General features: G+C 41.3%; 1 protein-coding gene across 34 annotated transcripts in view; it reads left to right on the top strand.

Moving 5' to 3' along the window:
• The window catches only part of LOC106568684 (disks large homolog 1), a 347451-nt gene that overhangs the window by 19255 nt on the left and 310589 nt on the right, over positions 1-17607 (top strand). For all 34 annotated transcript variants that reach the window (XM_014139226.2, XM_014139225.2, XM_014139219.2 and 31 more), the window contains exon 3: positions 10946-11109. In XM_014139226.2, the coding sequence (XP_013994701.2) occupies positions 10946-11109 (164 nt within the window). The remainder of the gene's footprint in view (positions 1-10945; positions 11110-17607) is intronic.

Here is a 17607-nt window from a genome sequence, read left to right as displayed (position 1 = left end):
ATAATAAGAGTAGCAGCAGTGTAAAAAAAGGGGGGGGGGCAATGCAATTAGTCTGGGCATCCATTTGATTAGATTTTCAGTAGTCTTATGGCTTGTGGGTAGAAGTTGTTTAGAAGCCTCTTGGACCTAGACTTGGCCGTCCTGGTAACGCTTGCCGTGCGGTAGCAGAGAGCACAGTCTATGACTAGGGTGGCTGGAGTCTTTGACAATGTTTAGGGCCTTCCTCTGACACCGCCTGGTATAGAGGGTCCTGGATGGCAGGCACCTTGGTTCCCAGTGATGTACTGGGCCGTACGCACTACCCTCTGTAGTGCCTTGCGGTCGGAGGCCAAGCAGTTGCCATACCAGGCAGTGATGCAACCAGTCAGGATGCTCTCAATGGTGCAGCTGTAGAACCTTTTGAGGATCTGAGGACCCATGCCAAATATTTTCAGTCTCATGAGGGGGAGAAGATTCTTTCGTGCCCTCTTCACGACTGTCTTGGTGTGCTTGGACCATGTCAGTTTGTTGGTGATGTGGATACCAAGGAACTGGAAGCTCTCAACCTGCTCCACTACATCCCTGTCGATGAGAATGGGGGTGTGCTCGTTCCTCCTTTTCCTGTAGTCCAAAATCATCTCCTTGGTCTTGATAACTTTGAGGGAGAGGTTGTTGTCCTGGCACCACACGGCTAGGTCTCTGACCTCCCTATAGGCTGTCTCGTTGTTGGTGATCAGGCCTACCACTGTTGTCATTGGCAAACTTAATGGTGTTTGAGTCGTGCCTGGCCGTGCAGTCATGAGTGAACAGGGAGTACAGGAGGGGACTGAGCACACACCCCTGAGGGGCCCTTGTATTTAGTCCCAGGGTTCTTAGCTTGGAGGGGACTATGGTATTGAATGCTGAGCTGTAGTCAATGAATATCATTCTCACATAGGTGTTCCATGGCTGCATGAAGGACTGGTACACTTCACAAAATCGATGGCATCATCATGAGGAAAGAAAATTATGTGGATATATTGAAGCAACATCTCAAGACATCAGTCAGGAAGTTAAAGCTTGGTCATAAATGTGTCTTCCAAATGGACAATGACCCCAAGCATACTTCCAAATTTGTGGCAAAATGGCTTAACCTGTCTGGGAACGTGGGACGCAAGCCACCCCTGGTACACCCTATCAACAGCAGGTGAAATATCAAGGGCGCCAAATTTGAAAACAATTAAATGTCATAATTCAAATTTCTCAAACATACAACTATCTTACACCCTTTGAAAGATAAACATCTCCTTAAGTGTCCACGGACCATTCCCACATTTCTCAAAATACTGTATCGTAGTTTCTACCCGGTATTTATAAATATGAGGGAGAGAGGCTTGAGCTGCCGCTTTCAAGGAGCGGGACGCTAATCCAGATGCTTATAAGAAATCCCGCTATGCCCTCAGACGAACAAAGCACCAATACAGGATTAAGATTGAATCCTACTACACCAGCTCTGATGCTCGTCGGATGTGGCAGGGCTTGAAAACTATTACGAACTACAAAAAGAAACCCACACGCAAGCTGCACAGTGATGCGAGCCTACCAGACAAGCTAAATGACTTTTTTATGCTTGCTTCGAGTCAAGCAACACTGACGCATCCACGAGAGCACCAGCTGTTCTGTATGAATGTGATAAGGTTCTCGGTAGCCGTTGTGAGCAAGACCTTTAAAACGGGTCAACATTTTCAAAGCTGCGGGGCCTGATGGATTACCATGTGTACTCAAAGCAATGAGTGGCTCAACTGGCAAGTGTCTTCACTGACATTTTCAACCTCTCCCTGACTGAGTTTGTATTACCTACGTTTCAAGCAGACTACCATAGTCCCTGTTCCCAAGGAAGCGAAGGTAACTTGCCTAAATGATTACCGCCCCGTAGCACTCACGTTGGTAGCCATGAAGTGCATTGAAAGGATGGTCATGGCTCACATCAACAGCTTCCTCTTGGATACCCTAGACCCACTCCAATTTGCATACCATCCCAGCAGGTCCACAGATGACGCAATCTCAATCACACTCCACACTGCCCTTTCCCACCTGGACAAAAGGACCACCTATGTGAGAATGCTGTTCATTGACTACAGCTCAGCTTTCAACACCATGGTGCCCACGAAGCTCATCACTAAGCTAAGGACCCTGGGACTAAACACCTCCCTCTGCAACTGGATTCTGGGCATTCTGACAGGCCGCCACCAGGTGGTAAGGGTAGGCAATAACGTCTGCCACGCTGATCCTCAACACAGGGACCCCTCAGCGGTGTGTGCTCAGTCCCCTCCTGTACTCCCTGTTCACTCATGACTGCACGGCCAGGCATGACTCCAACACCATCATTTAAGTTTGCTGACGATACAACAGTGATAGGTCTGATCACTGACAACAATGAGACAGCCTATGGGGAGGTGGTCAGAGAACTGGCAGTATGGTGCCAGGACAACCTCTCCCTCAATGTGAGCAAGACAAAGCAGCTGATGGACTACAGGAAAAGGCTGGCCGAACAGGCCCCCATTAACATCAACGGGGCTGGATCGGGTCGAGAGTTTCAAGTTCCTTGGGTTCCGCATCACCAACAAGCTATCATGGTCCAAACACACCAAGACAGTCTTGAGGGCACGACAGAACCTTTTTCCCCTCAGGAGACTGAAATGATTTGGCATGGGTCCCCAGATCCTCAAAGTTCTACAGCTGCACCATCGAGAGCATCTTGACCAGTTGCATCACTGCCTGCTATGGCAGCTGCTTGGCATCTGACCGTAAGGGTAGTGCGTTCGGCCCAGTACATCACTGGGACCAAACTTCCGGCCATCCGGGACCTCCTATACCAGGCGGTGTCAGGAAGGCCCTAAAAATTGTCAGATTCCAGTCACCCAAGTCGACTTTTCTCTGCTACTGCACAGCAAGCAGTACCGGAGAACCAAGTCCTGGACCAAAAGGCTCCTTAACAGCTTCTACCTCCAAGCCATAAGTCTGCTGAACAATTAAACAAATGGCCACCAGACTGTTACATTGACCCCCCCCCCCATTTGTTTTGTACACTACTGCTACTCACTGTTCATCTATGCATTGTCACTTCACCCTTACTTGCATGTACACATTACCTCAACTAACCTGTAATCCACACACACTGACCCGGTACCCCATGTATATAGCCTTGTTTTTATTTTCTACATTAGTTTATTTGGTAAATATTTTCTTAACTCTTCTTGGACTGCACTGTTAAGTGCTTGTAAGTAAGCATTTCACGGTAAGGTTTACACTGGTTGTATTCGGCGCATGTGACAAAGTTTGATTGTTACAGCCTTATTCTACAATTGATTAAAAAAAAAAACATTTTCCTCTTCACACAATACCCCATAATGACAAAGCAAAAACACGTTTTAGAAATGTTTGCAAGTGTATTAAAAAGACACACCTCTCTATATAACGCCCCACAGTTGGCAGTGCATGGCAAAACCAAGCCATAAGGTCGAAGGAATTGTCTGTTGAGCTCTGAGACAGGATTGTGTCGAGGCATCATTCTGGGGAAGTGTACAAAAAAATGTATTCAGCCATTGGAGGTCTCCAAGAACACAGTGGCCTCCATTCTTAAATGGAAGAACTTTGGAACAACCAAGATTATTTCTTAGGGTTGCAAAGGGTTGGAAACTTTCTGCAATGTTCCTGAAGTTTTGCATGGTAAGTTAAGCCTGGGAATTTGGGGGCTTTTGCGTAAATTCATCAAATGTTAACTTTATAACAATGAACCTTTTTTTTGTGGGATACACAAGGCAATTCAATTGAATGGTGTGTGTGAGTATAACAGAACTCATATGGCAGGCAAAAACCTGAGAAAAAGCCAACCAGGAAGTGTAGGATCTGAGAAATGTAGTTCTTTCTAGTCCTTTTCGAAACTACAGTATCTGTGCTGTTACGTTGCACTTTCTAAGGCTTCCATTGGCTGTCTAAAGCCTTCAGAAAGTGGATTGAGCCTTCTGTCTCTGGGCAGAGTGTAGGAACTCAGTTACTGAGTGGTATGCCTGAGGACAAAGATTGGATATTTGCGTTCCTGCGAGCATGCTGTTTTTTCTTTTCCTCCTTGAATGAATACACTATTGTCCGGTTGGAATATTATTGCAATTTTACGTTAAAAATACCATAAAAATGGATTTTAAACAGTGTTTGACATGCTTCTAAGTACGGTAATGGAACATTTTGACTTTTTGTCTCGAATTGCGCTCGCGCGTTACCCTTTGGATAGTGACCTGAACGCACGAACAAAACGGAGGTATTTGGACATAACTATGGATTATTTCGAACAAAAACAACATTTCTTGTGGAAGTAGCAGTCCTGGGAGTGCATTCTGACGAAGATCAGCAAAGGTAAGAGAATATTTCTAATATTTGGTTGCCCCGAACTTGGCGGGTGTCTGAATAGCTCGCTGTGATGGCGAGCTATGTACTCAGAATATTGAAAAATGTGCTTTTGCCGAAATGCTACTTTAAAATCTGACACAGCAATTGCATAGAGTTCTGTATCTCTAATTCTTAAAATAATTATGTATTTTGTCAACGTTTATGAAAAGTATTTTTGTAAATTCACTGGAAGTTTTTGGTGGGAATACATTTTCTGAACATCACTCGCCAATGTAAAAAGCTGTTTTTGGATATAAATATGAACTTGATTGAACAAAACATACATGTATTGTATAACATAATGTCCTGGAGTGTCATCTGATGAAGATCAAAGGTTAGTGCTTCGTTTAGCTGTGTTTTGGGTTTTATTGACATATATGCTTGCTTGGAAAATGGCTGTGTGGTTATTTTTGTCTATGTACTCTCCTAACATAATCTAATGTTTTGCTTTCGCTGTAAAGCCTTTTTGAAATCAGACAACGTGGTTGGATTCAGGAGAGGTTTATCTTTCAAATGGTGTAAAATAGTCGTATGTTTGAAAAATTTAAATTATTGGATTTTTGAGGTTTTGTATTTCGCACCATGCGATCCCATTGGCTGTTGGCTTGGGGTTCCGCTAGCGGAACGCCTAGATGTAAGAGGTTAACCAGTTTAAATCGGGTACGTTTTTTTATCTGGCCGTGAAAATACTGCCCCCTATCCATATCAGGTTAACAGGAGAGCTGTTTGAAAGTAACTTTATTTAAAAAAAAAAAATAATCTTTTTTAGCAGAAATGCCTTCTCAAACATGTGAACTTTAATGTGCCTTAATTAACCTCTCTGGGCTAGGCGGGACGAATTCGTCCCACCTACGTAACAGCGCGATTTTCGAAACCTTAAAAATCCTATTACTTCAATTTCTCAAACATATGACTATTTTACAGCTATTTAAAGACAAGACTCTCGTTAATCTAACCACACTGTCCGATTTCAAAAAGGCTTTACAACGAAAGCAAAACATTAGATTATGTCAGCAGAGTACCAAGCCAGAAATAATCAGACACCCATTTTTCAAGCCAGCATATAATGTCACCAAAACCCAGAAGACAGCTAAATGCAGCACTCACCTTTGATGATCTTCATCAGATGACAACCCTAGGACATTATGTTATACAATACATGCATGTTTTGTTCAATCAAGTTCATATTTATATCAAAAAACAGCTTTTTACATTAGCATGTGACGTTCAGAACTAGCATACCCCCCGCAAACTTCCGGGAATTCGCTAACATTTTACTAAATTACTCACGATAAACGTTCACAAAAAGCATAACAATTATTTTAAGAATTATAGATACAGACCTCTATGCACTCGATATGTCCGATTTTAAAATAGCTTTTTGGTGAAAGCACATTTTGCAATATTCTAAGTACATAGCCCAGGCATCACGGGCTCGCTATTTAGACACCCGGCAAGTTTAGCACTCACCATAATCATATTTACTATTATAAAAGTTTGATTACCTTTTGTTGTCTTCGTCAGAATGCACACCCAGGACTGCTACTTCAATAACAAATGTTGGTTTGGTCCAAAATAATCCATCGTTATATCCGAATAGCGGCGTTTTGTTCGTGTGTTCCAGACACTATCCGAAATAGTAAAGAAGTGTCGCGCGCATGGCGCAATTCGTGACAATAAAATTCTAAATATTCCATTACCGTACTTCGAAGCATGTCAACCGCTGTTTAAAACAAATTTTTATGCCATTTATCTCGTAGAAAAGCGATAATATTCCGACCGGGAATCTGCAATAAACTAAACAGCCGAATTAAAATACTCCACGGGGGCTAATCGCGCACGCGCCTCACTCCATTGTCACCTAATGGGACACTTGAATAAGATGATAATCTGTTTCAGCCTGAGGCTGCCTCGTCAACCTTCATGATTTTCCCGCGTCCTGAGAGCCTATTGGAGCCCTGGGAATTGTCACGTTACAGCTAAGATCCTTACTTTTCAATAAACAGATGCAAGACGCACGACTCCTTGTCAGACAGGCCACTTCCTGCATGAAACCTTGTCAGGTTTTTGCCTGCCATAGGAGTTCTGTTATACTCACAGACACCATTCAAACAGTTTTAGAAACTTCAGGGTGTTTTCCATCCAAACCTGAACAATAATATGCATATTCTAGCTTCTGAGTTGGTGTAGGAGGCAGTTAAAAATGGGCACATATTTTTTCCAAAATTCTCAATACTGCCCCCTAGCCAAACAGGTTAAGAGGGTGTGAACAATGCTGAACGCATGTAGACAAAGGGCTCTCCAGTAGTAGTACCAAAAGATTCAACGGCCATTTTCTCAAGAGTTTAGAAATTGATCAACTTGCAAAGCAAAATTACTTTCCCACTGTTCCTCAACTGTAATGTATGATATACCATTTTGTAGTTTAGTCTATACTTTTATCCAATGTAGCAAAATTTGAAAGTTATTTTTTTTATAAGACTGATTTTTGAGCCGGTTGGTTACGTTTGTTATCATGGAATATTATTATTATTCAGGTTATTACATAAATATGAATCAACAAATTAAGAAATGGATCACTGCTAAAGATCTCGTAATAGATAGGATGGTAATTTCCCAACATGTGGTCGGTATGGTTCACCTAGTAGGGGTTACCAACCTTTGAGTCAAGATCACTTTCCAAGTCAAATTGTTTTTCTCAGATCATTTTGAAATTCTATTTTAAAAAAAAAATGGTATATGACCACCCTTATAATAGATACTTTGTTGAATTACTTGTGAGGCACAGCTAAGTGAGCATAATTAGCTATTTTTCTGGACTGATAAGCCTGCATCTGATGGTCAGTCCGAGGGGAGGGAGGTAGCAGCGGTGAGGCTGCCTCTCACCCAACTCACCGGCCTTTCACAGGCCTTTCCTCCACTGAGAAAAGGGGACGCAGTTTTCAAGTTGTTACGTTCCCCGGCAAGAAAACCTAATGTGCTAAAGTCCAACCTCCAAAATATAAATGAAAGTACCAAAGCTTGTAACAAAGCTGACGGTGAAACTCAAGTTGCACTCCATTCTGCCTCATGTACCAATTCATGTTACTCCTATGACCAAAGAAAGTGGAATATAAATCTATTCAAAAGACAAGCCACTAATAATGCAAGCTTATCGGAACACTTTGCCATACTCATTCATTGCGGCAGCAGTGCGGGTTTTAGCGTGTGGAAGTAGGGAAAATGCACGTTTTATGGCTTATAAAGGTGTTGAACAAAGTGTTGACAGTGCTGAATAACTACTTAAACATTAACTTACACAAAAGCAGCAGCTCTTTTCGGTATTTGCTTAGTCACATATCATGGTTTTAAACGTTTTCAAATATCCCAGTATCAACTTTGCTGTGCATTTCGAAGCTACTTTTTATAGTCCATGGCTCAAGGAAACTGTGCGGATACGGTGATCGGGCCTTTCTGATTGGCCAGGGGTAGGCCTATAGGTGCAATTTGCTTTCTGGGCCTGCAGGGTAGGTGGAGTTCTACCTTCAGACACATTGTTCAAAATGGGAATACTTTGCCTTCCCAGCGCTTGGGCTGTTGAATCAAGTGCACCTCCGCCAACAGTGCGAAATAAAACCCCCAAAATAGGAACTCAAGGCTTTATCGTTATTTTTCCAGAAATGTTTGGTGATTGCCTAGGAATTCCTTAGATTGACCAGTCGATTGCGATCGACCGGTTGGTGACCACCGACCTAATACAATCTTTTAGAGAATCTGGCTAACTGAAAACGTGAGTCCATCTCTTTTGCAGCCCGTGACTTGTGTGGTCAGTTGACATATGCCTGCAGTATTTACTTAACTACTTGTCATTTGGAAGGAATGGTTGTACTACAGGGAAAGATTCCTTCAAGTTGGTGATTACTTCCTCACAGAATGTTAACACTTGAGTCAAGAAAAATTCACTCAGGCTCTCCTGAGTTGCGCCACGGTCTAAGGCGCTGTGTCACAGTGCTTGGGGCGTTACTACAGACCCAGGTTTGATCCCAGGCTGTGTCGCAGCTGGCCGCGACTGGGAGACACATTAGTACGGCTTGCTTCCAGGTTAAGCAATGGTCGTGTTTCGGGGGACGCATGGCTCTCGACCTTCGCCTCTCCCAAGTCCGTACAGGAGTTGCAGCGACTGGACAAGACTGTAACTACGAAATGGATATTATGAAAAGGGGTCAAAAGTAACAAATTAATCAAACAAAGATACTGAAGTTGCTAAAAATGTAGTCCTAGGCCTGTTATTGCTTTCTGCAATGATTGTATGAAAAATAAACACTAAACTGAAATGAGTTAGGCTACTTACTGTTACGCCTAGATCTAAAGATCAATTCCACAGACTTGGTTTAGTGCATTTTTCAATACTTAAGCAGTTTATTCATGTGAAGAGATTAGGGCTGTGGTGGTCACATTTCGTCAGCCGGTGATTGTCAAGCAAATAACTGTCGGTCTCACAGTAATTGACCGTTAATTAACAAAAACATTTAGCTTCTCTTGGCTTCCACACACAGCCTACAAGCCATTTTAAAAAGTCTTAAATCCATGTAAATGTCATAAATCCAGATTTTTTTTTACGCCAGGTCTAAAGAAGCATGATATGAAGGAAATAGTGTATTTCAGAATAACGATAGCATACTTTGAGTTGTCCTGATGTGGCTATTCCAAATGGCTGTGGGCTACACTAGTTCATTTAGCAGACACAATTTGCTTATTCCATAGAATTATTTGATATTTTATAGTATGACGAATACAATTGAACAAAGCTGAATAAATTATAACTATTTTCTCCGAATGATTTGAGGGAGTGCGCACATGCGGCTATTGAGCGGTTAAAGAAATAGGTATTCCTATTCAGTTCTACAAACATTGGGCTATATGTTTAGATTTTTAATACATTGTAAGGCTGCATGATGAGACTAATGATTTGAAAAAAGTTACTTGAAAGGCATGTGCTCTGATTATTTTTTTTTGTGCAGACTGTACTCACGCCAATAATCTCTCATTCACAATTTGACAAGCAGTTGATAATGCCTCGAATTTCACGGTGGCATCCCCGTAATGCACTCTAAAAAAATCCTTGCCTTTTGCGAACCGGAGTGCTACGTTTGTGCCCTTCTCCCTGAGTGTGCTGCACAATCTGAAGCGTCTCTCACTCACACAGCTCTCCATCACATGATCGGGTCTTTATCCCAGGCAACAAGTTAAGACAGACACATCGGGGACGTTCTTACCCAATTCCGAGGTGCATATTGGAAGAACTGTCCACATTTTTCATCAGCCAACAAGATGAGTAGGCCTAATGAACATCAAAAGCACTAGCCTATGTCAATCTACTATCCCCCACAGTACAAAAGTCGACCTATTCTGTGCGAGAAATATTCCAAACTGTCTACAACAGTTGTGGGATGCGATAGATTCCAAATTAATACAATCACTAGCATTACATTTTTTTTATGTGGCTGACGCAACAGATCAGAACGTTTTGCTTAAATTGTTGATAAACTATTAGGCTATTTCACATAAGCATGGCAGTAGGCTATAAGCATGAATGTTCCATTAGCGGAAACACCATTATCAAAAGTGACTGCAAATGAAATTATGCATGTAATTCTTTTTATTGTTGAGTTTGGTAAGCTAGTAATGACCAGCAGCAGCATCAGAGCTTGGAGAAGCTTAATTACGGTGACTAAATGGTTTATGTGGAATTTGACTGCCTTTATGACTCGTGACTGCCGTTGTGGAGGTAATACGGTCACCGCAACAGCCCTCATGAGATTTGTATAGCTTCTTAAATGTTTGTCATGGAAGGCACACAGAGAATTTTACACAGGGTAGTCTCTCTTGCCAAGTCCAGTTGTTGCTCAGACAAGAATAAGCAACTGACCTCTGTGCCACGCTCGAGTGTAACCCGATGAAAGTTGTGACAGCTGTGCATGTCCTTTACAGCCCCTCCTCCCCTTCCAAGCTCACTGCAGCTACCATGTCTATCTTGGGTGGTTCATTCCAGTTTACGTAACTATTTTTAACATACACCAACACTGGTAATCAACTCCAGTTTAGGACGGGTAATCATGTCAGTTCCTTTCCTCAGAACGTCAGTCTGAATATGCCTACAGCTATGGCAGGATTCCTGCCGGATTCCAGCCAACTCAGATCCTGCTTCCCAATAATTAAATTCAGCTATCAGTTTATTACACCAGTATATTGATGTATTAGTTCTCTAGCTGGGTGTATTTGGTAGCACTTGGTCTCTCTCTCGTTGAGTTGCCATGTTACTGAAGACATGGCTGTTGTGAGTTGTAATGACCCAAAAAGTTGATGTGATGCAGAATAACACCAGAGGAAAGTAATGGAGTACTACAGACTAACAGGAAGAAATGAATGCCAGCATAAACGCATCACACATTTGTCCTTTTTTCCCTATATGTTTAAAAACAACTTTGTTTTGAATGCTCTTTTTTTCTGTCCAAATAAGCAAACTAAATAAATGGAACTAAACTCTCCTGTCTTGCTGCAGATATCCAGGAATTTTACGAAGTGACCTTATTGGATAATCAGAAATGTGTGGAGTCCCCGAAGATGTCGGAGCCCATGCCGCCGGTCAACCTGTGGGATTTCTCTAGCCTCCAAAGCACAACGGTGACCTCAGACACTCTGCCAAGCCTTAGCACCAGCATAGAGGTAAGAGGGAACGATTCATGGTCAGTGACGGTATATAGAGTATGTAGCATCATTGGTCACTTGGGGATAAGACATGTGGAATTGTTTTTGTTTTGTTTGTATTTTCTCTGTCTTTTGTATAGGGCCCTTGCCCCCATCTCATGTCAGGGAGGTGCTTCACATGTGAAATAGGAATTTCCCTTCATCTAACAGAATTACGCTTTTACTTTAAAATGCATGCCAAACAAAAAACATTTATTTCACAATGGCACATTTTAATGGAAGAGCTGTGCAGATGCAAACAATTACAGTAAAAATGTTTTTGTGACCATGTGTTCCTAAAACTCTTAAATAACTGCTCCGAATTAAGATTCATAATGTCTGCAGAACATGACACCTTAAGTTAGAATTTGTTTTGGTTATTGAACTACAGTAGGTGAAGTGTGTTTACATCCGGTTCCGGAATTACGGTAACCGGAAGGGTCCCTAATCTGTACTACACAGAACTGCTTAATTATACATATCTGTATCATTCTCTTCGTGGTGAAAGTCAAAGTTCCAAAAGCTGGGCCTTAAATAGTGTATGAGATCATAGAAAATATTTTGCTATGACTCTTATACAAATATTTGTTGGTCTGATGTTTTATTTATTTTATTTTTATTTCACCTTTATTTAACCAGGTAGGCAAGTTGAGAACAAGTTCTCATTTACAATTGCGACCTGGCCAAGATAAAGCAAAGCAGTTCGACAACATACAAAAACAGAGTTACACATGGAGTAAAACAACATACAATCAATGATGCAGTAGAAAAAAATAAGACTATATACAATGTGATCAAATGATGTGAGATAAGGGAGGTAAAGGCAAAAAAGGCCATGGTGGCAAAGTAAATAAAGTATAGCAAGTAAAACACTGGAATGGTAGATTTGTAGTTTGAAGAAAGTTCAAAGTTAAAATATAAATAATATGGTGCAAAGGACAAAAATAAATACAGTAGGGGAAGAGGTAGTTGTTTGGGCTAAATTATAGATGGGCTATGTACAGGTGCAGTGATCTGGGAGCTGCTCTGATAGCTGGTGCTTAAAACTAGTGAGGGAGATAAGTGTTTCCAGTTTCAGAGATTTTTGTAGTTCGTTCCAGTCATTGGCAGCAGAGAACTGGAAGGAGAGACGACCAAAGGAGGAGTTGGCTTTAGGAGTGACCAGAGAGATATATCTGCTGGAGCGCGTGCTACAGGTGGGTGCTGCTATGGTGAGCGGAGATAAGGGGGGACTTTACCTAGCAGGGTCTTGTAGATGACCTGGAGCCAATGTGTTTGGCGACGATTATGAAGCGAAGGCCAGCCAACGAGAGCGTACAGGTCGCAGTGGTGGGTAGTATATGGGGCTTTGGTGACAAAACGGATGGCACTGTGATAGACTGCATCCAGCTTGTTGAGTAGGGTATTGGAGGCTATTTTGTAAATGACATCGCCGAAGTCGAGGATTGGTAGGATGGTCAGTTTTACGAGGGTATGTTTGGCAGCATGAGTGAAGGATGCTTTGTTGCGAAATAGGAAGCCAATTCTAGATTTAACTTTGGATTGGAGATGATTGATGTGAGTCTGGAAGGCGAGTTTACAGTCTAACCAGACACCTAGGTATTTGTAGCTGTCCACAAATTCTAAGTTACAACCGTCCAGAGAAGTGATGCTGGACAGGCGGGCAGGTGCAGGCAGCGATCGGTTGAAGAGCATGCATTTAGTTTTACTTGTGTTTAGGAGCAGTTGGAGACCACGGAAGGAGAGTTGAATGGCATTGAAGCTCGTCTGGAGGGTTGTTAACCTGTTAGGGCTAGGGGGCAGTATTGACACGGCTGGATAAAAAAACATACCCGATTTAATCTGGTTACCACTCCTACCCAGTAACTACAATATGCATATACTTATTACATATGGATAGTAAACACCCTAAATTTTCTAAAACTGTTTGAATGGTGTCTGTGAGTATAACAGAACTCATTTGGCAGGCAAAACCCTGAGACATTTTCTGACAGGAAGTGGATACCTGATGTGTTGTATTACCTTTAAACCTATCCCATTGAAAAACACAGGGGCTGAGGAATATTTTGGCACTTCCTATTGCTTCCACTAGATGTCACCAGCCTTTACAAAGTGTTTTGAGTCTTCTGGAGGGAGATCTGACCAAACAAGAGCCATGGAACGATGATGGCCCATTAGACACCTGGCGCGCAAGTTCATGTTGGGTACCCTCGTTCCAATACGTTATAAAAGAGTATGCATTCGTCCACCTTGAATATTATTCATGTTCTGGTTAAAAAAGGCCCTAATGATTTATGCTATACAACGTTTGACATGTTTGAACGAACGGAAATATATTTTTTCCCCTCGTTCATGACGAGAAGTCCGGCTGGCTTAGATCATGTGCTAACAAGACGGAGATTTTTGGACATAAATGATGAGCTTTTTTGAACAAAACTACATTCGTTATGGACCTGTGATACCTGGAAGTGACATCTGATGAAGAGAATCAAAGGTAATGGATTATTTACATAGTATTTTCGATTTTAGATCTCCCCAACATGACGTCTAGTCTGTATCGCAACGCGTATTTTTCTGGGCGCAGTGCTCAGATTATTGCAAAGTGTGATTTCCCAGTAAGGTTATTTTTAAATCTGGCAAGTTGATTGGGTTCAAGAGATGTAAATCTATAATTCTTTAAATGACAATATAATATTTTACCAATGTTTTCTAATTTTAATTATTTAATTTGTGGTGTTGACTTGACTGCCGGTTATTGGAGGGAAACGATTTCCTCAACATCAATGCCATAGTAAAACGCTGTTTTTGGATATAAATATGAACTTGATAGAACTAAAAATGCATGCATTGTCTAACATAATGTCCTAGGAGTGTCATCTGATGGAGATTGTAAAAGGTTAGTGCATCATTTTAGCTGCTTTTATGGTTTTGGTGACCCTGTCTTTGAATTGACAAAACATTACACACAACTCTTGTAAATGTACTGTCCTAACATACTCTAAATTTATGCTTTCGCCGTAAAACCTTTTTGAAATCGTAAAACGTGGTTAGATTAAGGAGATGTTTATCTTTCAAAGGGTGTAAAATAGTTGTATGTTTGAAAAATTTGAATTTTGACATTTATTTGGATTCAAATTTGCCGCTCTTGAAATGCACCTGCTGTTGGAGTGCACCTCTAGCCCATAGAGGTTAACAGTGTCCAAAGAAGGGCCAGAAGTATACAGAATGGTGTCGTCTGCGTAGAGGTGGATCAGAGATTCACCAGCAGCAAGAGCGACATCATTGATGTATACAGAGAAAAGAGTTGGCCCAAGAATTGAACCCTGTGGTATCCCCATAGAGACTGCCAGAGGTCCGTACAGCAGGCCCTCCGATTTGACACACTGAAGTCTGTCAGAGAAGTAGTTGGTGAACCAGGCGACGCAATCGTTTGAGAAACCAAGGCTACTGAGTCTGCCGATGAGGATGTGGTGATTAAGAGTCAAAAGCTTTGGCCAGGTCAATGAATACGGCAGCACAGTATTGTTTTTTATCGATGGCGGTTACGATGTCGTTTAGGACCTTGAGCGTGGCTGAGGTGCACCCATGACCAGCTCTGAAACCAGATTGCATAGCGGAGAGGGTGCGGTGGGATTCGAAATGGTCGGTAATCTGTTTGATGACTTGGCTTTCGAAGACCTTAGAAAGGCAGGGTAGGATGGATATAGGTCTGTAGCAATTTGGGTCAAGAGTGTCACCTCCTTTGAAGAGGGGGATGACAGCAGCTGCTTTCCAATCTATGGGAATCATGTGATTAATAAGGAGCATCCAGACGCTGCACTTGATTATTTAAAAAAAAATAGCTTCTTCCAATTATTGATAAACATGCACCTGTTAAGAAACTGACTGTTAGAACTGTTAAGGCTCCATGGACTGATGAGGAATGGAAAAACTATATGGTTGAAAGAAATGGGTCAAAAGGAGTGGCTAATAAGGCTGGCTGCACATCTGACTGGCTTACTTACTGCAAATTGAGAAATTGTGACTAAACTCAACAGTAAGAAGAAACTATTATGAAGCCATGATCAATGATATAAAGTGATGGAAAATAACGTTGGAGTACTTTAAATGAAATTATGGGCAGAAAGACATTCAACTCCATCTTTCATTGAATCAGATGCCTTTTATCACAACCATTTTGACGTTGGCAGTTATTTTAATGATTACTTCAGTTCGCCCTCAGTTTGCCAATGAGGCAGGACATGCCAACAAACTTAGCCATCGTACTCAAGCATAGCAAATCATATTGAAAGAAATGCATTGAAAGTTAGTATGGGAGAGGTGGATTTTGTTTTTATTGATCAATAATGATAAACCTCCTGGCATTGACAATTTACATGGAAAGCTGCTGAGGATGGTAGCTGACTCTAGAGCCATTCCAAGCTGTCATATCTTTAGAGGAAAGTCTTTTGTACTCAGGCTTGAGAAGCCAGAGTCTTTCCGCTATCCAAGAGTGGTAAAGGAGCCTTTACTGTTTCTAACAGACCTATCAGCTTGCTGCCAGCTCTTACAAAACTGTTAGAAAATACAATGACCAAATACAATGCTATTTCTCTGTAAACAAATCAAGACTTTCAGCATGCTTATAGAGAAGGGCACTCGACATGTACTGCACTGACACAAATGACTGATTTGTTAATAGGAAATTGATAAGAAGATTGTGAGCTGTACTGTTGTAGTGCAGCCTTTGATATTATTGACCATAACCTGTTGAGAACTTATGTTATGGCTTTTCAAGCCATATTATGGATTCAGAGGTGTCTATCTAATAGAACTGAGGGTCTTCTTTAACCTCTATGGGCTAGGTGGGACGCTAGCGTGCCACCCGTGGTGCACTCCATCAACAGCAGGTGCATTTCAAGAGCGGCAAATTTGAATCCAAATAAATGTAAAAATTCAAATTTTTCAAACATACAACTATTTTACACCCTTTGAAAGATAAACATCTCCTTAATCTAACCACGTTTTACGATTTCAAATAGGTTTTACGGCGAAAGCATAAATTTAGAGTATGTTAGGACAGTACATTTACAAGAGTTGTGTGTAATGTTTTGTCAAGTCAAAGACAGGGTCACCAAAACCATAAAAGCAGCTAAAATGATGCACTAACCTTTTACAATCTCCATCAGATGACACTCCTAGGACATTATGTTAGACAATGCATGCATTTTTAGTTCTATCAAGTTCATATTTATATCCAAAAACAGCGTTTTACTATGGCATTGATGTTGAGGAAATCGTTTCCCTCCAATAACCGGCAGTCAAGTCAACACCACAAATTAAATAATTAAAATTAGAAAACATTGGTAAAATATTATATTGTCATTTAAAGAATTATAGATTTACATCTCTTGAACCCAATCAACTTGCCAGATTTAAAAATAACCTTACTGGGAAATCACACTTTGCAATAATCTGAGCACTGCGCCCAGAAAAATACGCGCTATGCGATACAGACTAGACGTCATGTTGGGGAGATCTAAAATCGAAAATACTATGTAAATAATCCATTACCTTTGATTCTCTTCATCAGATGTCACTTCCAGGTATCACAGGTCCATAACGAATGTAGTTTTGTTCAAAAAAGCTCATCATTTATGTCCAAAAATCTCCGTCTTGTTAGCACATGATCTAAGCCAGCCGGACTTCTCGTCATGAACGAGGGGAAAAAATATATTTCCGTTCGTTCAAACATGTCAAACGTTGTATAGCATAAATCATTAGGGCCTTTTTTAACCAGAACATGAATAATATTCAAGGTGGACGAATGCATACTCTTTTATAACGTATTGGAACGAGGGTACCCAACATGAACTCGCGCCAGGTGTCTAATGGGACATCATCGTTCCATGGCTCTTGTTCGGTCAGATCTCCCTCCAGAAGACTCAAAACACTTTGTAAAGGCTGGTGACATCTAGTGGAAGCAATAGGAAGTGCCAAAATATTCCTCAGCCCCTGTGTTTTTCAATGGGATAGGTTTAAAGTCAATACAACACATCAGGTATCCACTTCCTGTCAGAAAATGTCTCAGGGTTTTGCCTGCCAAATGAGTTCTGTTATACTCACAGACACCATTCAAACAGTTTTAGAAACTTTAGAGTGTTTTCTATCCATATATAATAAGTATATGCATATTCTAGTTACTGGGTAGGATTAGTAACCAGATTAAATCGGGTACATTTTTTTTATCCAGACGTGCAAATGCTGCCCCCTAGCCCTAACAGGTTAATGGAAGCTTCTGTAATGTAAAACACGTAAAGTGTGCTGTTCCGCAGGGCAGCTCTCTAGGCCCTCTACTCTTGTTTTTGATTTTTACCAATGACTTGCCATTGGCATTAAACAGCATGTGTGTCCATGTATGCTGATGATTTAACCATATACTCATCAGCAACCACAGATAATGAATTCACTGAAACCCTTAACAAAGAATTGCAGTCT

This window comes from Salmo salar, chromosome ssa14, assembly GCF_905237065.1.
Source record: "Salmo salar chromosome ssa14, Ssal_v3.1, whole genome shotgun sequence".
NCBI classification, from domain to species: domain Eukaryota; kingdom Metazoa; phylum Chordata; class Actinopteri; order Salmoniformes; family Salmonidae; genus Salmo; species Salmo salar.
The sequence above is the reverse complement of the archived record's forward strand: the minus strand, read 5'-3'. Positions and strand labels throughout refer to the sequence as shown.